General features: G+C 39.3%; 1 protein-coding gene across 2 annotated transcripts in view; it reads left to right on the top strand.

Annotated features, from left to right (window-relative positions):
• Nucleotides 1-27,623, top strand: part of camkvl (CaM kinase-like vesicle-associated, like) — a 52,726-nt gene extending 25,103 nt beyond the window's left edge. The window contains exons 2-11 of one of the 2 annotated variants that reach the window (XM_061736075.1): nt 15,714-15,820; nt 17,687-17,818; nt 18,088-18,162; nt 18,878-19,016; nt 21,921-22,041; nt 22,564-22,639; nt 22,820-22,956; nt 23,216-23,294; nt 23,371-23,458; nt 25,103-27,623. In XM_061736075.1, coding sequence (XP_061592059.1) covers nt 15,726-15,820; nt 17,687-17,818; nt 18,088-18,162; nt 18,878-19,016; nt 21,921-22,041; nt 22,564-22,639; nt 22,820-22,956; nt 23,216-23,294; nt 23,371-23,458; nt 25,103-26,584 — 2,424 coding nt within the window. In that variant the 5' untranslated portion in view covers nt 15,714-15,725 and the 3' untranslated portion in view covers nt 26,585-27,623. Of the gene's footprint in view, nt 1-15,713; nt 15,821-17,686; nt 17,819-18,087; nt 18,163-18,877; nt 19,017-21,920; nt 22,042-22,563; nt 22,640-22,819; nt 22,957-23,215; nt 23,295-23,370; nt 23,459-23,737; nt 24,851-25,102 lie in introns of those variants that run through there. The other variant, XM_061736077.1, reaches the window with a different exon arrangement.
• Nucleotides 27,624-27,630: the final 7 nt, after the last annotated feature.

Genomic DNA, 27,630 nt, shown 5'->3' with positions numbered 1-27,630 from the left:
GTTTTAAGAACTGTCTGCAGAGTTGCATAGCAACAACTAACAAAACATTTCAGAGTGTGTCAAATGCTTTTAATATTACATCATAACTCCTCCTCAGAGTTGGCAAAACAAAGAGGCTCCACACTCAAGTTGATCAGAACAAAATGATGCTCTACCCTGTTAAAGGTGGGATGAATTTACAGTTTACTTGTTTTAAGTGTCATGTTCTCATCTGACTTAAAAAGTAAAATAACATTAATGATTGGTGGTTTAGAAGTAGCCCCTGTTAATCAGTGATTACTGATCAATGTCTCTATTTTTCATTTGCACAACTGCCTTAATTGAAGAATTAGAAAAAAAGTCAACAGAGAAAAAAGGCACCTTTGTTGTGCCTCTTTGTCTCAAATTTCCTCTCCTCACTTAAATTCAAGGCCGACATTTTCAAAGCAACAGAAAAGTCAGGTTTGACATTTAAAAGACCGAAATCAAGGTCTTTCAGTGTACAAGCAAAGGAAGAAAAAAGAAAGAGAGTTACAGCAGGAAATTACACCGGTGAGAGGCTGCTGTTGAGACATTTGGGATAATAAAGCTAAGCGTTTTCACACTTGGAGTCATACAGGTTTATAAATATCGGTGCCTCTGAGCTGTTGATGTTTAAGTCACTTTAAATTGGCAATATGTGATCAAAATTCATTAACAAACACAGTTCCCCTAAAGGCACATGTATTCATGGTTTAACACAGACTGGATTCATTCATGTAGAAAAGATTAACACTAGAATCTCAAATTAAAAATGAACTTTTTAAGCATTAAAATTTATGATTTACTTTGTGATTGCTGCCACCTTTTGTAAGCCAGCAGTTCACCGGTGCATGACTAAATGTTTTCAAAAGCGCTTCTGTTGCTCTCAATCTCCCATCTTCAAACGTGGGTCCCCTACCAGAGGCATCAACTAGAATAAAACAATCTTCTTGATAACTGAGTCCTCGTTCAGTTTCTGAAACACGCCAGCAATTTTAAAAAGAAAGAGCATTCAGTTCAGTAAACATTACGATTAAACAATACTATTTATTTGAATGTTTGCTTAGAGAGAGGGTTCAGTTCACTATTTATCACTATAATTTATATCATTTACATGCAAACATAACTGTAAAGTCGTGGAAACCAAAGAAAACTTTGAGCAACACAATTACTCTAAAAAAAAGAAAAATCAAGGAAGCAAAATGTCATGTTACCAATCACAAAACATAGATCCTATGAAATTCATTAACCCATGATAAATTAGAAAAGAACATGACCAGTAGGCACTAGCGTTTTTCCAACTTACCGTTTGTTTTAGTGATATATAGCAACACAAATGTAAATGTAACAGACAACTGTTTTTATGGTGTAAAGACTTTATTTTCCTGATGTGAACATTTAGCTCAGAATATTTAGCTCAAATACAAACACAAAGACTGTTTCCTCTACTATATGCTTAAAGTTATTCTATTAAATGTTACACTTGCATTTGGGGTTTTGATAATCTCCTCATTCCCCAATAGCCTCCTTGGTCTTACCTTTTTTCTGGTGCTTGGCAGCTCCATCCCAAGCATCCTTCTAATGAATCCACTGTCCCTCGTCTTTATGTGTTCAAATCATCTCAATTTCGCCTCTTACTCTGTTTCCAACATGCCTGACCTGGCTGTTGATCTGAGACGCTCCTGCTTAAGCCTATCCATCTTGGTCACTCCCACAGAAATCTTAACATCTTCACCTGTGTCAGCTCAAGCTTTACTTCCTGTCTCTGGGTAAGTCCACTGTCGCCAAGCCAGATACAAGGGGCTGGTCCCGCTATCGTTTACAACCTTTCCCTTTACTCTCACTGCTACTCTTCTATCACTGGTGACTTCAGATACTAATTTCCACTCTGTTTGAACCCTCTTCTTCACATCTTTTCCGCACTCCTCATTGCTCTGAAGAGTCGAGTGCTAGTATTCAACTTCCTGCACCTTCCTTTCCTCTAGCTGTTCCATACTCACTGTTTCGCCTGCTTGCTTTTCCTTTTTCCTTTCCTTCTTGGACTTCCATTCTTCTCATTGACACATTCCTCTTTCTCTCCAACTATTCTTTCACTTGCTCCCTATTCTCGGTCCATGGAGTCCATGGAGACACCTGTTTGACCTTGTCTGTCAACCTATCCCTCACTGTGGCATAAAAGAGAGGACTCATGCTGAGGCCTTGATGCAATCCCACTTTCACCCATCTACCTCTGCACACCTTACCACTATCATCCTGCCCTTCAATCAGATTACCAATCTTTTTGCACTTGCTTTTACAAAAAGTTAATGTGTGAAGACGGACAACGCAGTGCAACATGCACAAAAGCCTCATAGTGGAGTGATGAAGAAGAGGGAAAACAGGCCCTTTTTTAACAAATATTTGTTTCTTATGAGAGAGAAATTTGATAAACGTGTAAATGCACCTCCATGTTTTATGCAACAGATTTGTCTAATGTATTCACGATTGCCGCACTTTCTTCCCCCATCATAACTGTCCGCTCACTTCTCCATCGCAGTGTTGTATTTTATTTATTTATTTATTTTACCACTTTATCATTTTTTAATCACTATTTTATTTTAGATTTCTTCATAGCTGTCTAGCGGGGAAGCTTGCATTAGTTGCATTTTGAACACATTAAACTTTCTCTGAAAATAGGTTGTTTTAGGGCAGGGCTAGGCAACCCTGGTCCTAGAGAGCCGCAGTCCTGCATGTTTTAGATGTTTCTCTGCTTCATCTGATACAAAGGACTGTGTCATTACCAGACTTGTGCAAACCTGGATGAGAAGAAAATGACCATTAATTACAATCAGGTGTGGTGATGCAAGACATCTAAAAACATGCAAGACTGTGGCTCTTGGACCAGGGTTGCCTACAGGGTTTTAGGGGGTTGTTTCTTTAACCCGGCCAGCCTGCATCCATCACCAGAAGCAGCGCCTTAATATGGTTTGGGGGAGACACTTCACCTTGGAGACATAGGTGTGACAAATACAAAAACAAATAAAATTAAAGCTGCATGCAGCGATGAACGGGCCCTCGCGCGCCTGCAATTTGCACCAATTAAGATCAAGGACTCAAAACTAAGTCCGATGACACCACCCACGACTCTTTATGTCAAACCATTCAAAAGTTATGGCAGAAAATAGGAACTATGAAATATCGACCAATCAGAAGAAGGGGCGGGTCTAATTTGCACCAATGAAGGTCAAATACTCAAAACTAAGTCCGATGACACCACCCACGACTCTCTATGTCAAACCATTCAAAGGTTATAGCAGAAAATAGGGACAACCAATCAGAAGAAGGGGCGGGGCTAACTTCCACCAATTATGGTCAAGGACTCAAATCCGAGTCCGATGACACCACCCACATGTCTTTATTACAACCCGTTCAAAAGTTATGGCAGAGAAAAGTTTTCTAGGGGGCGCTGTTGAGCCGTTAGGCCACGCCCATTAATGCAAACCATGAAATATCAAATTCATCACCAGGCCTGGATTGCGTGCAAAATTTGGTGACTTTTGGGGAACTATCAAATATGGACCAATGAGATGAAGGTCGGGCGCGCTTTTCGGCGTCTAGCGTCGCCATGGTAACACTTTTGAAAGAGAAAAGTAATGCGCGTCGTCGCAGGATGGAGACGCATATTTTGATGTATAACACACCTGTGTACAGTTTCGGGTTCTGAAGCGGCTGAAGAAATGCCATAAATTTTGCCAAAATGACACGATTAATTCAAAATGGCCGACTTCCTGTTCGGTTTCGGTCATGGCACCAAGCGACTTTTCTTTAAGTTGCGACATGATACAGGTGTGTACCGATTTTCGTGCATGTACGTCAAACCGTATTGTGGGGCTTGAGGCACAAAGTTTTCTAGGGGGCGCTGTTGAGCCATTAGGCCACAACCGTTAATGCAAACCATTAAATATCACATTTTTTGCCAGGCCTGGCTTGCATGCAAAATTTGGTGACTTTTTGGGCACGTTTAGGGGGGCAAAAAGGCCCTCCTTTCGTCAGAAGAAGAATAATAATTCCTACAGATACAATAGGGCCTTCGTACTTTAAGTGCTCGGGCCATAATAACATCCTAAAATAGGAAAAAATATATGTATAATCTAAGCAATAAAAACAATAACAGACTTCACAGCAGTAGTGATCTAAGGCAAAAAAAATTAACACCCACATGCCTTAAGCATTCAGAGTCATAAGATGTGTTTTTGTTGATATAAATTAAGGTAATTTTCTGGTTTTGACTCCTTTGTAGCCTATGGCATGACAAAGACAGCAAACTCTCCTGAGTGACAGATTTCAACTGAATTTATTGTGTTATATACCTTGTGCCTACGACCTCAGTGAAAATTCAGAAGAATCAGGCCTGAAATAACCTTTTTCCAATTATTTATTCTTCGAAAAAATGCCCTAGGCCAATTAGGTACTAGGTGACATTGGTGGGAGTGTGGCTATTGTGTCTGCTTGGTAACAATTACACATAACATTTTTGTGTGATATTGTGCATTATGGCATGAAAACCAGTCACCTAAAGTTTCAGATTTAGTCAGAAAGTCAAAAGGTTACTCATTCAAATGAGCACACTCATAAAAAACGATCACTATCCCTCAGTTAGTGACTGTGTGCAGCGAGTGTGTGTATGCCTGCAGGTCCTGCTCCAGGCTATGCAGATGTCAGAGAGGAAAAGCCTGACAGCCTGATATGCATCAGTCTTTGGAAGCTACAGTCAAACACTCTTAGATACACACTCACTCGCACACCATTGTCAAAATGCAGTCTGGCCGTTTTCCCTGAGGAAGCACTTACTGTGCAAGACCTGCACATATCCTACCCCCTAATGAGGGGACAGCAAACAGAGGACAGACAGGAGGGAGGAGAAGGAGGGAGTAAAAGGTGAGGGGAGGGTATTGCTTACAGTTCTGTGAGGTTTAGAAACAGATGAATCCCATTATTCTGAATAAGGTGGCATGTTTGTGTGTCTGAGAAGGAAGTGTATCCACATGATGTTGATAGATTTCATGTTTCTACATTTGAAAATGGGTTTCTCTTTCTTTCTCTCTCTGGGCAGATGTGATGAATTTTCATTAGACCGTTTCCTTTTTAAGACTGTCTCTTGCCGTGTCTATGCCTCGCAGTCATACACACAAACACACTCACACGAACTCACTACACACTTACACACTTACACACACACATAGGCCTTAGATGAGAGTCGCTCTGTGAGCAATGAGGGAATTAGTGTTTATAACGAGCTTGAAGAAGACCCCATACTAGAAACTCTGCAGGGGAGACAAATTTAATCATTGCAACACACACACTATCCATTAATATGGAATCCGGTTATACACTACACCTATATCCTTCACTACACTTGGCTTTATCAATTGTTCCTTCATTTACTTCTCTTTTTCATTTCTCTCTTTTCTTCCTTCCTGTATATTCTGTCATGTCAAAACTCTTTTATATGGCCCACTTTAATGCCGCTGCATCCTGATAAGGCCTGGGACACCTCAGGCTGCCACGTGCTCTGCTCAATATGGAGCACACACCCGTTTACTCGAGCACTGAGTACACTGAGAATTTCTAGATTTCTTTCTTTTTCTTCTTTTTAATGCTCTTACAATCGTACAGGGGATTTGTTTTGTAGGCCTAAATTATATTAATGGCAATATGAAAGTGCTTTAAGCTTTGTCTAAGAAATTCATTGTGTTATTATTTCCTAATTACACTAAATGCAATTCTTGCCTGATGTTGTGAATTTAATGAAATTTCCTCTGAGGGATTTTACACTACTCACTGCTGTTGTTGGGAGTAAAACTTTTTTTTTTTTAAAGCTAGCATTAGTCATGTTTGTTGTTTTATGTGTTAAGTGAAGTGAATCAAAGGAGGTTTTTTTTTCAAATAATCAATAATAAACAGGGTGCAACTGTTACATCTTGTTATCCATGGATGAATAAGCGCACACATGTTCGCACGCCAAATACTCACACATAAATGTCAAGGTGAAGGCAGCTTTTGCTAATCTTGTTGTGGGACACTAAACGGTAATGATGGATTTAATTACCCATCGGTGGGCCAGTTGGAGGGCTGTTGTGATAGAGATAATTTAGTAAGTAAGTAATAATGTTTGCAGCTGAAATGCTTGAGTTTTATTTGCTGAAAGTTGAAAGCACTTTTATTAGTTCTTCAGTCCACCTGCAATAGTTCCATATTTTTAATGCACTATTTGTTTTCATAGCATTTGATCGGACGAATTAGATATCTTGATGGAGTTTCTTTGAGCTCAGTGATTATTGCTCGGAATCAGCTGAGAATATACTTTATTGGCGTGACAATGAGCTTCGTCTCCATTAGCTACAGGTATTTACATTATTGCATGCATAATGCAGATTTAAATAAAACAGTGAAAGCCTTGATGTCCTTTTCCAGAATATGTGAAGGAGTTTTTGTATAATGTTTTTAGAGCTTTTGCCGCTGTACAGCCCCTGAATACTTCATCAACTCTTCACAAAAAATCTTGATATTGGTTTGACTACCTGGTAGTGCAGAAAACTTTCTTTGGCTGTACTTTACCCAGGACTGTATGAGCTATGGACTGCCAAAACAAAACAAAACAAAAGTCCTGTAATTCACATGAACGTTTGCTGAGAAAAAAAATAGTGTTCATGTATAATTCTGATCATACTTGTGTTCTAAATATGAATGATGACAATCATTTAGTACACTTTGTATCAGTGCAAACAAGAAAAAATTTCAAGCAACATTATTTGTTCATTTTTAACAGGGAAGCAGTGCTTCAGGACAAAAGATCAGCAGACCAAAAGCAAAAGCCCTCTAAGGGAAATCTATGGAGACATGAAACAGACTTAACTGTCCAACTTACTGGCATTTTATCCAAGACATGCAACTATGGAGGACAAAAACTGACATAATTAACAATAAAAGCAGAAATATGTATATTTTGTTTTTCCTTTTCCTTATACGTGCATTTATTGCTTTTCCATTCCCTCGTCTCTTCTTTTTACTTTTCTGTATGCATTTCTGCCTCATTATGCAAATGAGGACGACTGCCCTTCTTGGTCCAGCTTCTCTACTATTGGTCAATAAACTGGAAGGAGCAGGATCGGGCCAAAATTAAGACTATTGCTTAACCGGTGGTGACAGTTTGCATAGTTTTGGTGTTACAAACTTTACTTTACAAAGTAGTTTTTCACCTGACCCTGTGTCAAACGTATTTATTGCAGCTTTCTTTCAACAGTAGTTGGTGCACATGTGTTGTACAATACTGGCAAGAAAAAAGAATGTGTAGAGGGAGACATCTGTGTGTGTAAATATATTTGATATCCTGGAGAAGATGTTATCAGAACAGGCATATTATTATGAAATGATTTGAGGAACCGAGGTAGGAATCTTGCTAAACCTATTGCACCAAGCCTTATTTCTGAAACTGGATTGTAATAGTATTGTAATAGATTTGTATTGTAATAGATTCCTCCCACAATCCAAAAACTTGCATACTAGGTTAATTGATGATTCTAAATTGCCCGCAGGTGTGAGTGTGAGTATGTCTGGTTGTCTGTCTCCATATGTGGCCATGGACTGGTGATCTGTCCAGGTGCACCCCTGCCTCTTGCTGGTAATGAGCTGGGATAGGCTCCAGCAGACCCCCTTGACCCTGCAAAGGATAAAATGGGTATAGAAAATGGATGGATGAGCAGTGCCATGTTGCTGGTCAAGCCAGCGAGAACACATCCACTGTATATCAGTCAAAGTCAGCTGCTCCAAAGCAGAGCTGCCGGCAGAAATTTACAGGAGAATATCCCAATTTTTTGATAAAGTTGGTAGCATGACATGAGTGATGAGGAAATTATAATCAGGGGTGCATAAAAGCTAATACTCGAGGGCCAGTCTACTGCACATTTGAGATGTTTCCCTGCCTGAACACTAATCACTGGTCATCATCAGCATGTCATCACGGTCTACACAACTCTGTCGGGGGAAACATATAAACATCTAAAACATGCAGTAGACTGGCCCTCGAGTACCAGCTTGTGTACACCCCGGATTATAATGGCCAGCCGTTAGCTGAGCCAACTGTCAATCAATAGGCTATGCCTCATATTAGAAATAAGTGGATCACTTGAAAGTTGCCTCACATGTTACAAACAATAATTCACCCCCCTCAGAATTGTCATGGATATGAAATCAAACCATACAGACCAACATTTTTTTTTTTAATCAGGCTGTAAATATGTTTATTTCTGTTGCAAAATTGGGCATTTTAACATGGGAGTCAATGGAGATTGACTCGCTTCTGTAGCCAGCCTCTAGTGGCCAGTCGAGGAACTGCAACCTCTGATACTTCTCTAGACTGACCTCAGTAAGGAAGTTAGGTGTTTGGTGCTTGGTCCACTCCTGATACAGCCCACAATAGCAATGTTGTTTATGAACTTTTACACGTGGTAGAGGTCCAACCCTGTATAAGGCGAAGCAGAGCTCTGCATTGTGTTGGCTGTATAAATACAATATTGTCGCTTCTGCACAAGTCTTAAAGGTTTTCCTTATCATCCTTATTTCGTTAAATGTTCTTATTTATGTGTGCTCTCTGGAGCCCAACCATAAAACATAAAAGCCTATTTAAAAAATGTTAAACTAAAATGTTGTCTCAATACAAGAGGGTTTTATTTAATGCATATATTTAGTAAATAGCTTTTTCTTTTTTATCTGAGACAAAGAGCACATCTTGAGTCTTTTAATTGAACAGGTACTCAGGTTCATGCATAGATGGCTTGATTTGTAATGATAAACAAGCTGGATGTGCATCATTGGTAAATTACTGGCTCCTGATGAACAACAGGTCCACTTGTTAGTAACTCCACATTAATCTGCACCGCTACTGAAGACAGCTTTGGTCTTTATTAAAATGAGCTGATTGCAACTGTGTTTGTTGATCAGTGCATTGTTTTAGATGGTGACTACAGGACTAGAAACTCTCATCAGTGCTCGTTCTGATTTGCAACCACATGCTGATTTTGCCCAGCTTACAACTGGGCCAATGTTGGGTTGCCACATGACTGGTTTGCCCCTGATGTTCGTTTCTTCTTCAGTCAGGAGTTGCTATGATTAAAACCTTTGAAGTAGAGGCCTTTTAGGTCAGGGTGAGGCAAGAGCACACAGATCAGATGAAAGAGAAGCAGGGACAGCAGGTAAAACTGAAAAAACAAGAAGATAGTCAGGAAAAGAAAAACAAGACGTATAAAACTATCACATTCTCTGGTCATGGAATGGCACTCCTGTGACCGCTGCAGTGATGCTGACAGGGTTACATGCCAAACACTAATAAGGGGAAAATATAGTCAGCATGTAAGGATAAAGGTACTGACAGGCTGCGTACTTTGTTTGTGTGTCTACAGGTTGTTAGAGGCCTGTTGTGTCCTATTGACACAGGCAGAACTGCATTCTCACTTTCATGGCATACTTGTTCTTCACATTTACAAAACCACAGCCACACTCATCTCATCTTATTATGCAACTGTACAGATTTGTCAGGATTTGTAACCAGATGATGGTGAGAATGACAGCGTTAAATCAGAAAAGGTTGGAACAGTAGGAAAATAAAGCGTATAAGATAGGGAAAAAAGGAAAAATAACTGTCTTCGCAGAAGTGTGAATTGCTTTTGTGGAGGGCACTGATATAACTTCATACCATGTCTTTTTTAGCAGTTTGGATGGTCCTTTTTGTCTGTGGTCTGGAGAACATGACAAACTGTCTATATCTCCTAAAATGAGATCTGTAATACTGATTTGTCTGACCACAGTACATTTTTACATGTTTGAAAGTTCATACCAGCATATCAACACTGCTTCCGAACAAGCTTAACATATGTTATTATGGTATTCACATGTAATGGTTGTTTATGAATGTAACTCTCTTTTGTAGTGCCTGACAACCTTAGATTACCGTAGTCCCTGAGGTAATCCCATGTCTGTGTGGTTATATCAGTTGTTTGTTAATACAGTGCCATCTAAAGTTTGAGATTGCAGGTGTCCACCTAAGGATTGTGCCTTTGCCCTTTATGCGCCGCAGTTCATCCAAAATGCTTTGAATCATTCAGTGAATGTACCACAACTGAGGAAGTATATTAAAAGTCTCTTAAAGAAATTTGAGGGTTGTTACAAGCATTGCTGTGGAGTTTCTCTCTGACGGTAACAAGGACACACTGACAATTTACATAATAGACATTTATAATTATGTTCAGCTCTCTCATATTGAAAAACATAAAAAGCCAAAGTAATACGAAAGCCTAGAGACCAACTATAACAGACTGTTTTTCTCTGCATGTGTTATTTTGCATGCATTTATTCATGAGCTGCTAAATGTGGATATACAGGTGAAAAAATGTTTTTTTTTCCTTTTCAGCAAGAATTGTACACAGAATGGGCTCAGTATAACAAGGTGGTTGAAGCACTGAAGGCCAGTAAAAAGACATTTTTATTAAGATAACCCTTGACACCGAAAGATCTCTGAAATATTTCCTTTCTGGGCGGATAACAAGAATACCTTATTCCAGTTGATTCATTTTTTTTAACCTTGCTGCAACTTATACATAACACTTGTGAACAAGCACACAAACACCCACAGCTGCAGAGACATGCACACGTTATTTCAACCTAGGTGCTGAAGATGAAGTGTGATGTTTCAGATTGCTTGGTGCACCCTCACATCTTATTTTGTGTGCAGCTGCATGTGTTAATGGGGGTTCCATTTGAAAGGCAGGATAAAGATGAGCAGCCAGCCATACAGTTGTCATAAGTCTTTAAAATGCTTGGTAGGCTATCAAGGAAGAGTCCAATTAAGAACCGTCTTGCTGTGAGGCACCATTCCTATAGCCACCTCATCATCATGCTGCTCTCCTTTTAACATAATTCTCCTACAAGTCTGGTCATCTTAGAAATATAACTGTTGTTCTTGGCATTCCTCAATTGCCTCCATCACCCGCCTTTCATGAGCAGCAGGGCTCTATGTAGGTGTCCATGAGTCAAAGGAATTGCTGTCTATTTAAGTTGGCATTTCTACTATTTTTCCAAAGAGTGATGCTTCAGCTTTTTAACCTTTCTTCCGAACCTGTAGATGACACATTTTTGTGTTCATAGGGCGGACAATATTATTTCTGTACTCACACAAATCTCTTTACAGGCACTGGTCTCAGTGAACCCTTGGATGTACAGATTCAACCAATGTCTGACATGTTCAATCAATAATTTACTTTATTTGTCCCCAAGGGGGCGATTAGTTTCGCGACAGGAGAAGCACACAATGGTAAATATACATCAAATATACATAATCATCATAAACATCATAGTATAGACCTAAGCTATAGTTAAGAGCGAAGGCTTTTTCACCCACTACCTTTTCCTTCCAGCATTTAAAAGAACAATAGCAGAGGGTACAAAGGAGTGTTTGTATCTGTTTGTCTTTGCAAAAGGGAGTCTAAGCAGTGTACCTGATGGTAGAAACTGAAACTGTTTATGTAAGGGATGTGAGCAATCAGACAACATGGAGTTTGCCTTCTTGATCAGCTGTTTGTTAATGTTAATGTTGCACTGGAATTCAAATGTATTCTCCTTGGATATTTTATATTCCATATATTCCATATATTTTATTTGATATTTTATATTTCTATATTCCATATATATATATATATATATATATATATATATTTATTTCTGAAACACAGATTAGTGTTACTTTCATGACGGATAACCTGAACAATCAGCCGTTTCTAAGAATATGGTTAATACTTGTGGACTTCACTGATGCTACCTGCTCAAATCTGGCAGTGTTTTTAGGATGAGTGTCGTGATTTTGCTCCGCGGAGAGTTCCCCCTGTCAGTTTGCCTTCAAGTGCTTTCAGACTTTGGGGACAGCCTTTCATATAATTGTGAAACACAATGAGTCACACAATCCAATGTAACACAAAGCCTGTTAGCACATATTCACATGCACCCACACGTGCATACAGGCTCACCTGGACAAAATCTCATGGTTGTTTAGCTGAGGTTGATATGTTCTCTTAAATCTGCCTCTGCAGTTCTGTTTTTGACACTTTGTTCTGTTCTCATGTACAGTGCTTTCTTGAACCACCGTTTCACTTAGTCCCAGTTGACTTTTCTCCTTCCTTCTCTGTTCCCATCATTTCGCACTCCTTACTTCATCTTCCATCTTTACCTCTCCTTCCCTCTCATCTGTTTCTCTCTCAAATCCCACCATATATCCTCCTACTCTTTACCAACTTCAAGGCTCGTACTGACTCAGTATTCTGCAGGTATTATGTTTTTATGGCATCTGAGCGAGGAACAATATCCATCACCACAAGGAGATGAAAAGCAAAATACCTCGAAGAAATCACAGACTGATTATTTCTCTTCCTTTCTAAACCAAATGCGTTTTCTTACTGTACTTTATGAAGCCGTCCGACTTTCAGCTCTTTGAGGAATTCATTTTTGACACACAGAAGAATATCTCTTTAAGCTTCATTTCTAGTTAATACTACTGAATATGGACAGTTTCCAAACATGACGTGAGGTTTGCAATGTAAAAGCTTACAGCACCACGACACTGCAATATCTACAAATTTTGAAAAAATAAAAAACAACATTTACAGCCATCATTGTGCTACCTAAGCCCTCTTTGCTAAGCCCATTTCACCAAATGAGCATTCATAGATGGTGTTTCACACAAGCACACAACACATACTTGATCATTCGGCTCAGCAAACATTAGCTTTCACCAGCCCAGCGTCTGAGTTTGCTGTCATCCAGCTTTTAAAGTAGCCAAACCTCACCTTCCTTTTCCCCGGCTGACTTTCTTTTGGGCAGTGCTGAACCAGCCCACGTTTTTTGCCTGCAAGATTCTCTGACACTTATCTGCACTAATGGACAAGCAGACAGGAACACCCTCTCACTGAAAAGTTATCATGGCCAACAGCCTGGATTTCCAAAAGCCTGAAACTAAGACCAACATGAGTCGATAGAGAAGTTTTGTTTTTGTCTTTTGTTTGTTTTTTTCCAGGACTTTATAATTTACATGGAGTCAAAGGTTATTGTTGAATTTTTCACCAGAGATACTAAAATTTCAGTGCTGTCCGCAAATACATTAAAAAGATTTTGTTTAAGTGGCTCCAGCAAGTACCAAATATTGGTCCAGTTTATATCAATGTATGCACACGTGAATTTGCATATATTTTTTTTTTATTTAATGAAGCAACATTTTATCAATCACACTAAAAGGTTTTCACGTGCACCTGATGTGGTGTTTTGCTATTTTTGATCAAGTGATAATGTGGTCTATGGGAGAAACAAGCTAAAAATGGCAAACATTTACTGGCATCAGTAATTACATGAATGATTACATGTTTCAATTGGACAAACATGATGAATAATTGCTGACAGTAAAGAATAAATACAGAATGCGTAAAAAATAAAAACAATCAAGAAATCCCCAGTAAAGTTTCCGCTTTCTGACCATTACATCTCCTTATGGCCATGCGTAACCTGCTCCACCTTCTGACAAATGTAATGGATGGATGGATGGATGGATGGATGGATGGATGGATGGATGGATGGATGGATGGACAGACAGACGATTTTCATTTTCTGTGTTTCAGCATTTTGAAAGTTTGCTTTAGATTTGCTAGGGCAATAAATGGAAGGATTCCTACAACTGTGTTGAGCTGAGCAACATTTATGGACAGCTGGAAGCAAGAAACTAAAAGTATTTTTCAAGTCAGGGTGAACTTTGGTTGGCAACTAGAACAGAATTTTAAAGCATTCAGACCAAAAATTGTTGGCCCTTAGTGCCAAATGATTTTTGTAGCCCCTTCAGGGACCTATTTGACATCACGCCAACTTCTGCCTCACTGTCCTGTGCCTTGCCATGGGAATGTTTTCACATTTACATAATCTTCTGGAAAAACAAGGCTTTTTTCAATCCACCACTGAATTCCCATTTCACTGGGGCATTATACCCATGCAGGAACGTGGATGCACATGCCCACACACAGACTCACCCTTTCAGTTTAGACTCATACTTGCACATGTGACATATCCAACACAACCTTTGGACTTGCTCAGACACACACTGTTATTTGGATGCATATACACACACAGTATATCCCAGCACTCTGGATTAGGGGTACAGATTAGAGATTAGGGACAGCGGTTGGATTACGCGGTAGTCTCCAACAGCCCCTCCTCCACCACAAATCACAAGTACCTCTGGCCCGATCATCTGCAGTCGTGATGCTACACACACAGACGGGATTTTGCATTCGTATTCTTTAATTATACATTAACACTTGCAAAATGTCAACACATCTGAGAGTTTCATTCTGTTCCCTTTCCTTACTTCATAGTCATCTCCTTTTCTTAGTTTTTGTTTTCTATTTCTCTCTTCCTTACTTACTCACACAGCACAGACATAAAACCATCTTCACAGCATTATTGGATCCCTTTAGATTTACTCCCTTGCAGAAAGCTCCCTCTGAAATGTCCCATTTGCTGCAACCTCATCATTTCCAAACTTGGTCAATTGTACAGACTTGTCTTGGTCTTGTCCTGAGCAAAACACAGACATAAGATACAATGCTTATCTAAGATGAGTCTAAGAGGTACAACTGTAATAAAATGTCTAACAAGAATGGGTAAAGTTAGCTATTTAGAGGAGGAGAAAGACTTTTGTTTGGATATCTTAAGTTTCTAAGCAATCTGTCTTGCACAGTGGATGGCGTGTATAGAATATGTGGGTGAAGATTGCCTGAGGACTGTGGTGAGAGAATTTATTGATCGCTGATTCACTTTCTTGATCCTCTACCTGAGCTTTTGGGACCTCCTGTGGGGTCACACGCTATTTCAGGGTGGACATGATAGATAGAAGGAATGTGTTTGTGAAGCTCAAGCAAATGAAAAATACAAGGAAAACAAGGGGTAAAAATATAGACCTGCTCCAAAGATTACATATTGTGCACTGTACACACTGCAGTATTACATACAGTATATACAGTGTTAACAGTGTGACTCACAATGAAGTGGAGAGATGAACCACAGATTATGAAGTACTGTTACGGATGAGAAGATAAATGCAAACTAACACACACACACACACACACACAGAACTGCAGACCCCAAACAAGTCATTTTCCTATAATTAATGCCCAGTGCCGTCAGTGTCGCTGGTAACATCAGTGGTTTGCTGAAGAAGCCAGCTGCTTGGGGGATGCAGGGACACTGCCCTTTATAAACAAAGTTCATCTTAAACTCAGCAGACGCTGCACAGAATTTGCAGACTTTGGCAGTGTGGAGAAAAGCTTAGCAGGAAGCTTGGTATGTGTTGACAAGGCTGGCACGCAACCAAGCTGCCAGAGGTGTTAAGATCCAGATTTGTCGACACATTTCCTTGGCTCTATCTATGGTCCTCCAACATACACTACATTATCAAGAGCAATAGCAACTGGTGTGGTGTCCTCAACTTCAGCCACTGAAGTCTTTCATAACGGTTCAAATCTATTCCTCTTTCATTTTCTTTATCATGCTTCTCCATGATCTTTTCATCTGTTAATTAAATTTGCTGAAAAAATGTACCTTTGTGTAGTTTAGGGATTAAGGTGTATGTATTTCTCTTCATGTGTTAGGTGAATGCCGTCATGCCATTTGGGTGCCTTGCCCTGCGAGATGGGCGAATTTACGACAGCATATCTGATGTCACAGACAAATATGAATTTGGACAAATCCTTCGAGCGTAAGTACCAGAAAGCTTTTAGTATGGATTTCTGCTGCCTTTCCATCCCTCTCCTATAGAATTGAATTGCATGTTACAGTGTTCCCAACAATGTTTTTATTCTGTCTATGTATAACATTGCATTGATCTGGCTCTTTTTCACTTCAGATTTGGTTGGTATGCAGCACGAGTATTGTGGAGGACCAAAACTGACATAATAAAAAATAATTTCTTATACATGCATTGTCATCAAAAAATATGTATATTTAGTTTTTTCCTTTTCATTATACACGCATTCCTCGTTTTTACATTCTCTTGTCTCCTCTTTTTACTTTTCCTTATGCATTTCTGCCTCATTATTACACACTGGGATAAACATACATACTGTACCTGTCACATTCATTAAAGTGTATGTATAATTGCTGCTCTCACTACTTTTTTGTTTACACAATCAGCCCTCACTAAACACTAAATATTGTCTAATAGTGTGTAGGGGTGATCACATGGACATTATAAAACCAACAAAGAAGCTAGTTTATATTAACTATAAATCTGGACATTATGATATTAGTTTTAGTCTTTAATAAAATGTAGAGTAGAACCGAGATGAATAAAATTCAATATTGAGGTAATTTATCAACTACAACGCCAGAACGGGAAAAAAACATTCATTAGCTTTGGCTTTTCTGCTGTTTGTAAGTGCAAGAAACACTAAAGTCAAGGAATGAGTTTTTATTCTTTTTTCTTTTTGATCCTTTGGGCCATCGCTTTTCGCTATAAATGCCCAGCCCGTCCAAACTATAATGTAAGATCTGCATATTTCCAGCTAGATAAACCAAATGTCAGAATCTTCATATTCTGTCAGTTCATGAAACACATTTCTCAAAGTTCATTATCAGGTCAAATGCCCTGGGACATGTTTTACCCTGAAAATTTGACAATTTTCTTTTCCTGCAACCCTCTACTTGAAAAGAAACACATGATACACACATTGATGTACACTCACACACACACACACACACACACACACACGCACGCACACACACACACACACACACACACACACACACACACACACACACACACACACACAAATACCAATCAGTGTAAGAGGCCATATGGCAACATCAGCATCTGGCCTGAGAGATTTCTGCTCATCTTTTACATAACACACACAAGCACACTGGAGAGCACATTTATTGAGGAATTAAATATGCCGCAACTCCATGTTATGTACAATCCTCACATGAAATTCAGTAATTCAAGATAGGTTAAGTTGATAAAATTGCAGTGATGATAATTTGTATTTGTGTTTATAGGTTTATGTTTATGTTATGAATGCACTTTTAAATAGGATAAAACCAATTTATCATTTTTTGTTATTATGGGGTAAGGTGAAAGCGGGAAAGCAGTAGAAAACAAAGCAAGAACTGCAAAAGGTCTCTAAATTCAGAATAATAGTATCCATTAGAAATTACAGTAAACATTCATTAAGAAATATGGTTGTTCAATCACTCACATCCTTAAGAATGCATTTTCATTAAATACTATATGTGCCAAAGGCCTACTCATCACAGAAATAGAGCTGTTGTAAAGTCTGTTATTTACAGCCTGTGTGTTTAACGCGACTCCCCACCTAATTAAATTCTTTCACTGTACCAGTGCACCAGTACACCCAGTGTTTGTCTCATTATATTTGAATATTCTGCATCTCTTTTACGCCTTTATTCTCAGATATAAAAAAAACAAAATGAAAAAACACCTAAAAATCCACAGACATTTTTTACACATGCAGCCTCATGTTTCATTCATCTTCTTTCATTATACTTACCTTTTCCTCCCGTCTCAATCTGTCTGTCTTTCTGTCTATTTTTTCTCTTTGCGTAGGAAGGAGTTCTGCGAGCTCTGCCTGGCCAAGGACAGACAGACAGACAAGGTGTTCGTCTGCAAGAAATTCCTCAAGAAAGATGGCAGGAAAGTCCGCAAGGCTGCCAAGAACGAAATCATGATCCTGAAATTGTACGCAAACAGGCTGTGAGAAGATGAGTGAATGATTGAACTGTTGAGAGTTAGGAAGAAAAACACAGAGATTATTTAGGATTTGGAAATTTCAAATAAACATTTAACTTGCATATTTTAATAATAATTTAGTAATAACCCTCCTAAATATTACAGTGATAACTTTATGTCCATGCAGTCTTTTAAAAAAAAAAAAACTAAAAGAAAAGGGATGCATTAACAACTTCACATTGTCCCAAAGCATGTAACTCCTTATTTACCTCTTCCAGGGTCACTCATCCAAACATCCTTCAGCTGATAGACACCTTTGAGACACGGAAAGAATACTTCATCATCCAGGAACTGTACGTTTTTCTTTCATGTTTTTTGTCCTTTCCATTTCCTGTGTAAACATTCTTTAAATATGTGTATTTGTATGTCCTGTTTTACGCATTCATGTATATTAATAAAAACAAGCGCATCACTTTGGAGCTGGGAGCCAAGCCCTCCCGCTTATTACTGTGTGCTCTGGTTCTCCCCTCAGCAACAGAGGAAGGTGTTAGATTTGATGAGATATTTGCTCTCACTAACACTCTGCATTACTCAGTGGCCCTGAAGCACTGCTTTGCAACAAGAGGGTCTCTACAGACAGTTTGGGGTTGATTCACCCAGCCAACACGCATCACTTGTGATGTGTGCAGTTCAACCTTTTCAACTTTATTTGATTCACACTGATTGAAACAAAGTGGACAAAGGGTTTCTGTTACCAGAATACAGAGAAGCAAACTGCAATCGGAGCGACAGAAGGGATTTTTCAGCGCATCTGACTTCATACTGTATGTGTCGCTCACACTTTGGCACGTGGCCATAGTTTTCCTGCTGAGGACAATATGGAATAATCTAAAATCATTTAAGAGTAACGACCTGTAGTCTGGGTTTTAATTGCTCGGCAGTGCCAGCTTTAAGCTGGCAAAAGAACTCAAAAATGAATTGTTGTGTTGATTACCATTTACCGGTACACAGGAAGTGCTATATATCTTGGAGCGTGTACTGACAGGTAGTTTGTGTGACTGCATGCAGTGCCACAGGAGGAGATGTATTCGATTGGATTCTGGACCAAGGGAATTACACGGAGAGAGATGCTTCCAACGTCATCAGACAAGTGCTCGAGGCTGTGGCATACTTACACTCCCTCAACATTGTTCACAGGAACCTGAAGGTACACTTACACTAGAATCTCCCTCCAAATGATCTAGGTGTGTGTGTGTGTGTGTGTGTGTGTGTGTGTGTGTGTGTGTGTGTGTGTGTGTGTGTGTGTGTGTGTGTGTGTGTGTGTGTGTGTGTGTGTGTGTGTGTGTGTGTGTGTGTGTGTGTGTTTTGTATTCATGTATGTTTCAGCGAATGGGGCTTTGTGCCACTTCCACACGAACCTACAAGGGCTGAACCCCCCAAAGGAAAAAACATCAATGTTCCCATAGGTGAAAATGCTTTTTCAGGATGAAAATTTAGCTTCAGGGTTAATCTTAGAATTTTGCTGGCATTAAGCTTAAGGTGGGGGGCTGGGGAATGTGTTATTTCAAGGTATAACCTCCCATGGGGAAGAGCAAAAAAGGTACACACTGCATGTCTGTACCTATGTGTGAGTGTGCCCTTACATAAATACATACGACAAGTGACAGCGACAAGTGACAACATTTTCAATAATCATGTGAATTAGGACTAGAAATACATGAAGACATGTAACAAAAAACTTTATAGTGTGAGAGGACCATCACATTTCAGAAAGCAATATTCAGTTCTGTATCTCCTCTCCAGAATCCCTGTGGAGACACATGAAAGCATTACTCTGCCATGTCAGTAATTGACTGAATATTTTATGACATTTTTACCATTGGAGTAAACATTGTCCTTGTGGTTTAAAACAAACTCCAGCGATGCTCACGCATTAAGACAGATCTCTATCTGTAGCCCTAATTATTACCCTAAGATGGAACTGTATCAAGTCTGCACTCAGACTCCCCCTAGTGGCGAAAGCCAGAATTCTATGTCAGTATTTCTTGTGGAGTTGTGGAGTTTCTTTGGCCATCATTGTAATGCACTTTACATGTAGTTTGTCTCGTTCAACAATATTATTGTAATATTGTAGCACTGTATGATTTAATCCATCTCAATTTACCATCTTGATTGAAATATGCTTGGTATGTAAAACCTGAAATAATTTGACCTTATTGCGCCATCAAGACCACAGTAAAAACTGAAAAACTGAAAAAAGAAATCATACGGCGTGTTTACTAACTTTACATCTTCAAAAAAAAAATACAGGCTTGATCATTATTAACTTGTAAATAAGTAAAGGTGTTTAGTGTTGGGAAAATGTGTATCTGTGAAAATATTTGGTTTTAATAAGCACTGTACACCTGGTGAAATGGATTGTACTGTAAATACATTGAACTGGACTACATTTTGTTAAAGTAATTTGGATTACAATAAAAGTTAATTAAACTATAATTAAATGGACTTCAATTTAACTTAAAATGTTTTGAAGTCAGTTTTGTTGTGTATTGACTTCATTAAATTAATTTAATTTTTTTTTTTTAGACAAGCTCAAACTCCCTGAACAGATAAATGCCAATGACAAATCTTACAAACCCACAGAGAGCTTGTCAAGTCTTGAACTGAGGGAATGTAAGAAGAGGAATGTTGTGCCATTCTTATCTGATACAGAATTCAAGCTGCTCAACTGTCTTGGATCTTTGTTGTATTATTATGTTTCAATATTTTCAGTTGGCAAAAGGTCTGAAATGCAGGCAGACTCTTCGATAACAAAGCTTTGCTTTTGTAACTGGATGTAGTAAATGGTTTAGCATTGTCTCATTTAAGGATGCAGCGCCTTCCCTGTCTGGATCAGAGCATATGTTGCTCCCAAACCTCTATGTTCCCTTCAGCATTGACTTGTACTTTCCGGATGTGCCAAGGCACAAACGCCCTCACTTACCAAGATGCAGGCTTTAGAAGAAAGTTTTAATAACAAGCTGGATAGTCCTTCTCCTTTTTATTTCGGATGTGGCTTTTATGGTCTCCAAAATGTATCTGAAATGTCGATTCACATGACCACAAGCAACTCTATTTCAGTTCATTTTCACTGAGCTTTGGCCCAGAGAAAACAGTGCAATTTCTGGATCGTGTTCAAATACAGCCTCATCTTTGCATCATGGAACTTTAACCTGTGGAAGACGTGGTGGCATGGATTTTATGAAGGGTTCCTGAGCCCACGTACGGATTTCTGTTACAGAATCATGGCTGTTTTTAATACAGTGCCACCTGACGGTGGCACTAGCATCCAGGATTGATTTTTGACCTTGCACCAATGAACAGAGATTTCTCAAGAGTCTGAATCTTTTGATGAAATCATGTAATATAAATGATGAGATATTCAAAGTTCTTGAAGTTTTACACTGAGGAGTTTTAATGTTAAATTGTTTCACAATTTGAAGACACATCTTTTCACAGATTGGTGAACCTCTAGCCCTCATTACGTCAGAGATTCTCTGCATGTTATAATGTTCTTTTCATATCCAATCATGTCCCTGACCTATTACAAACTAAGCTAATTAGTTGAAAAATGTTCCTGGTGTTGCTTTTCACTACAACTTACTTTTCCAGCCTTTTGTTGCCCATGTCCTGACTTTAGTAACACGTGTTGCTGTAATCAAATTTAAAATGAGCCAGTATGTTTCATGAAATGGTCAAATATGTTTGACTTTAACATTTGATATGTTTTCTATGCTCTCTTGTGAATGAAATATGGATTAATGAGATTTGCAAATCATTGCATTCTGCTTTCTTTTATATTTTAGATAGCTCTCAACTTTTGGGGGATTTAAAGTTGTATGGGATGGAGTCTGTTCTTATGAAATAAGAAAAGATGGCATCAGAATAAATCACTGACTTTAGGTTTCAGTTGGCCAAACCACTTCAAAGGCTTGAAAAGCTATTAAGTTATCATATCATCTTAATGTAGCTCAGTACTTGCTCAAAGAGTTTTATACTGCTGCATTCTGATGAGCAAAGCTACCAGTGTGTGAGAGAGAATACTTATCCCCTTATTCTCTCTTTTGTGTAGCTGGAAAACCTGATGTACTACACGGAAAACAACCATAACAAAGTCGTTCTGCGAGATTTCTACCTGTCTAGATTTGAGAATGGGGCCCTCACAGATCCATGTGGAACACCAGAATACCTGGGTAGGTTACATTCTATTTGTGTGTCTCCCCTTTTTTCTACCACCTATTTAATGGATATACTTTCCTGTGCCTTTGATAGTGTATAAATATAACTTTACAGTGAAAAATACAAATAGGAATGAAAGCATCCAACCCTTGCCCTCCTCCTCCTCAAATCACTCATATACTCTCTTCATCTCTTCTCAGCTCATGTGCATTGTCTCCCTCATATGTCTCTCTAAGGTTTATGCGAGGGCAGCTTGATGTGCAGAGATGTGCTTCGTCCTGATTCTCTGCTGTTAAAGGCCAGGGCAATTATTCATAAAGCAGAGTCGGGTAATTAAACCAGTAAATATGGAAAGGGAATAGAAGTGCTGATGGAAAAAGGGATGAGAACAAGATAGTGAAAATAAGAACCAGTCTCGGGAGAGAGGCTGCGTGAGCAGCTTAGTATTAAGATTGCTGTTAGGGAGATGGTTTATAAATCGAAACCCAAGAATCTCTCACACAAACCCAATTGTCTCCACTATTCTTTACTGTCAGCTCCTGAAGTGGTGGCTCGTCACCGATATGGTCGACCTGTGGACTGCTGGGCTGTGGGTGTGATCATGTACATACTGTGAGTCTCCATTACCAGTTCAAGAAATCATAATTCAGTTGCCAAAAAATATGCAAAGCTGCTTATAAATGTTTTTAATGACTGTATTTGTAGTTAATGAATGATATTCACAAATGCCATGTGCATTGTTTGAAAATTCTTACCCTTACTCTGTCTTTTGTATGCTTTTTTTTCTTGCAGCTTATCCGGTAATCCTCCTTTTTATGATGAAACAGAGGAAGAGAACACTGATCTGCATAACCGCATCATCTTTTGTCGCATAGTTGCTGGGGACTTTGAGTTTGATTCTCCGTATTGGGATGACATTTCACCTGCAGGTGTATTTCTCCACCACACGATGGCACTAAACACCCACTTCAGTTTTAGAAAGGCCTTGGCAAAACCTAACCTCGGTTTAAAGAAGCGATCAGTAAACTGTTTTGGTGCTCATAAATTACATCTTAACAGTAAATCATCATGTTTAAGTTGATAAATGATATCATTCTCTTTTCTCCGCTTTTTCTTAACGAATATATATGTATATATCTTTCACAAATCTACACCCCATTTACTTTTTTGTTGCTTTTTTTCTTTCAGCTAAGGAGCTTGTATGCCGGCTTATGGAAGTGGACCAGATGCTTAGAATCACAGCACAAGATGCCCTTTGGCATGAATGGTAAAAGCACAGAGATTTTTTGGATGCTATCCATATGGGTTGTCTTTACTAGTATGCTGTTTGTCATCTGTGTCAGGATTGCAGGGAACGGTGCATCAGAGAAGAACTTAAAGGATGGTGTGTGTGCCCAGTTTGAGAAGAACTTCGCAAAGGCCAAATGGCGGGTATGAGTTCCCCCCACTTGCTCACAGCAAAAAGGAAGTCTGCAGAGTGAAAACATTTGTAAAAACCTGATGAATGCTGTTGATCATTACACAACTCTGCAGAGGTACTGTATGTTTCTAATTAGAAAATGTCCTGGTGACGCTAGATTCAGAGGCGTGAATAGGTGATTCCAGAGGTGTTTCACAGAAAGCAAGAAGAAGGAAGGTGGCAGTGCTGACGTAACAGCATAAGTAACACATATAAACTTCTTTTTTTTTCTTTCCTCATGTGGTTCCCAGGAGTTAAAGGTATTGTTTTTCATTAGGAGTTAGAGTGCAAGGACAGAGCATGGGAAGAAACTCACATTTAGTCTGCCATGTTTGAATTGCATGACATATTTTAAAGGTGTGACCATCTTGTTGATTTAAGTAAGGGTGCTTACAAAAAAATATGTCTATGAAACGGAAGTGATTGATAATCATTTAACTCTAAGTTAGTCTTGAGGTGTGTTAGTAGTGTCAAGGCTGTTGAAGCTCTTCTCAAGCTCTGTCCCTGCCTGTTATCACTCTGTTTGTCCCAGAAGAGATCCAACCACTCTGCCCTGCTTATCATGACCGAGCAAGACCCTGATGTTCAAAGTGGCCTGCACTGCACCTTTCCTACTCCTCATCTGCACTAGTCCGTACAAGTATTAGTAAAAACTATGAAATGATCAGCTAAGGCAAAAAGTTTTGTTCATGACTTTGGTAATGTTGGAATTAGTGTAGATAAGGAGAGGAATAAATGGAAAGGGTAAAAACTGTGGAGGCCACTGTTGACTGTTGAATTACAGTGTTTTGAACTGTGAAGCCCTCTGGCATTCCTCTGACACAAATCCTCATTGCCCCATACTGTTGTTACATTAAAATCATACACACAGAAAGTGTTGGGTCAAGCCATACTGCGCTCAGTGTCTTTCCACTTGCAGTGAATTCAAGAGAATTCAGCTCCCTGGTTTAGAAACAACTGCCAAGCCTGCACATTATCCCAAACTCCCTCAGTGTTTGTTCATCCAAAGATTTCAGATGAGTAGATAATTGAAAATGGGGATTTACAAATATCTGTTTGTCTTATCTTTTCCTTTCAACAAATACTCAAGGAGTTTCTTGGGTAGAGTGAGTCTTGAGATTGATTTGAACCAGGATACAATATGTCAGTATGTCCTGGAAGTATGCAGCTTGCAATAAAATTTCCCGACTTCACATAAATATCATCCTGACGCTTTTACGATGATGTGAATTCACGATGCTTTGACAGACATTTTCCCAATTTTCCCAAGACATTTTCTCTGAACCCTATCTTTTACTAATACATCCTTTCATTTTTAACTGTTAACTATCTCTCTTTTCACTCACTCTCATACACACATACACACACAATATATATATATATATATATATATATATATATATATATATATATATATATATATATATATATATTCACAAATGTATATTTAATCATGAATTTAATTTAATCGGTTTATTTATGATACATACACTTTTTTAGGGGAGATGGAGGTCAATATGTGTTTATAAAATTCCAATACACTGTAAATTTAATTTCTCTTCAGTCCTGCCATCCTGAAGCTTTGTTTCCTTATTTTCTTTACCTCTGTTTCACAGAAAGCGATCCGTGTTACCACCTTCATGCAGCGACTGAAGAATTCGGAAGCACTGATTGACCATTCAGCTGAGGTTCAAGGCAGTGAAGAGGCAGGAAATGGTGAAGGGGGTATTTCCCAGAGTACAAGTGATGAAGGAGAGAAAGGGACAAGTGATAAAGGGGTGACATCAAGTAGTTTGTCTTTAGAGGTTTCTGTTGAAAATACATCAACGGGAAAGAATCAGAATGAGGGCATCATTAAGGTAGGAGAAAAGCCAGAGGACATAAAGCTGCCTGTGGGCCCATCTGTAGGGACGTCCCCCTCAGATATTCAGGACCCTGTTGGCCAGTCAAATTCAATACCCACGCTTATTCAGGAGGAACCTAACAAGGATAGTGTAAAAAAAGGAACAGGTGATGGAACCAGAAAACTTGCTGCCAATTTGGGTCAAAATAAAGTTGTTCCAGAGGCCAAACAGACCCCTGTGGTGTCCCCTGAAGCCTCAAAGCTATTGGAAAGTTCTGCAGATGCTAATACTGTCAAAAAACATACATCCACTTCTCCTGACCCCAGCAGCAAACGTAAAATGGCTGCAACACTTCATGGCCCTCAGTCTACAGCACCTGTTATTGCATCAACCTCCCCAGAGAAGAGACCGGCCACACAAAGAGATGAGACTGACGCAAGCTGGTGTCAGACGCAAGTGCCTGAAGAAGTGGCAGAGAAGTCAGTAGCCGGACAAGTAACTCCTACAATGGGACCAGGGGTTGGAGTTGATGTTGAATTGGGAGATAGGTTAAAAGGTGATGTTAGTCCTGTCACTCGAAGGGATAGGAATTCCAAGAAAACAGACAGATACAGTGCTGAGTTTAGCATAGCCAGGACAGGGGCCACGCCAGGACAGGGTTGTTATGCAGCAGGAAGCTCTGCTAGTTTAGGACGTCATGTCACACCATACAGCCCAGAAGCTATGAGTGTGGGGATGGGGATGGCAGCAAGCTATGGCAGTCCATACAGTTCCATGTACACAAGCGGAGGAGGGCTAGGGATGTATGGCACTGGTTTACACCACGCAGGAGGTGGTAGTAGTGCTACAAGTGATTGGCAAATGGACAGTGTGATCGAGCAGATAGAAAAGCAAATGGCTGCTGTGCTCGAGAAGATCGAGGGAGACATGCCCTCGCTGCTTGAGCAAATCAGTGACTGCCCTGCTGAGCAACGACGTGCAAGGAGCACGCACACGTCTCCTGCCACGTCCCGCGCACACCACCAACAATACTCTTCAACTTCAATCTCCACCACTCCTCCACCACTTCCAACTTCTCCAAGACCTGTCCTGCCATCTCTCCCTCATCTCGCCATCCCTCCTCCTTCCTACCCCCCACCCTCACCACCCACACAAACCTCACCCCAGTCTGTCGGACAAGAAGACAAGGATGGACAGAGGCTTGCTACTTATTCCAGTCAATCGCCCAGAGCTGGAATGGGTCGAGGGCTATGAGCCAGAAGTGCATGATGCAATACACAAATGCAAAGCACCTGGAGCACTGGATTTATAGTTTAAACTTGAGGGTTTATTGACTCTGTCTTGTCTTGAAGTATCATCTACTTGGTACCTAGAAGAAAAATAATCATAATGTCTTGTTTGGTTGTGAATTCTTCCCAAATGACTGTTTAAAAGAAAAGCCAGTTATGCCGATGACATGCTCTTTTGATTGGAGTAAAGAGGGAGGAGAGTACAATATGTCTCTGTGGTTCAGCTACAAAAACTAAGAATTAAAAAACGTGTTTATTTCCCAGACTGTGTGCCTAACTGTCCACCACACAATCAAATCACTCTGAAATATCCAAGCACTTAGCATAGTTTGTGAAATATCGGACTACACAACTATAGCAGGTTAAGACTGGTTCATTTTATTTTCCCCTATTAAATGTAAATACATATTAACATTACTTCTTCAACATTATTTTGTTCCCAGGATGTAAACTTTATGTACAAACTGGCCTTTACTTTTTTTCTCTCTCAAAGCAGCTCATATTATACTATATTTTAGATTCCCTTTCTTTATGTGCTGTAGCTCTTCATCATTTGTGAGGGTTGGAATCACTGATTTGTAATGAATCGTGTGAAACTGAACTGATTAAGCTATTCCACTGACTTCGATAAATTTATATTTGTTTCATTATATGGTTTACCTGAAGTTGAACTGTCACTTAAAGTCTCCTCAGTTACATCACACCTGTTGGAGTGCAGGGGGAAATGATTTCAGTGCAAGATATTGTATAAACACCAACGTAAAATATCTCTTTTAATTCCAAAGTTTTACACAATCTAGCCCACAAAGTTTGTTTTCATTTTTCTCGAGTTTTGTCGATACACTTTCTTTGGTGGGCTGATGTTACGTAAAAGGCCTCTGTATATTTGCTCCGCAGCATATGAAAATATCCCTCTCGATTTCATTCTGCTTTTTGAGTGTATGTAACACGAGGTTCTGTGCTATTCTCCCGAGCTAAAGCACCGTTTGTTCTGCCCCTATGTAAACTGTG

Source organism: Cololabis saira, chromosome 12, assembly GCF_033807715.1.
Source record: "Cololabis saira isolate AMF1-May2022 chromosome 12, fColSai1.1, whole genome shotgun sequence".
NCBI lineage: Eukaryota > Metazoa > Chordata > Actinopteri > Beloniformes > Belonidae > Cololabis > Cololabis saira.
This window is presented reverse-complemented; position numbering and strand designations above follow the sequence as displayed.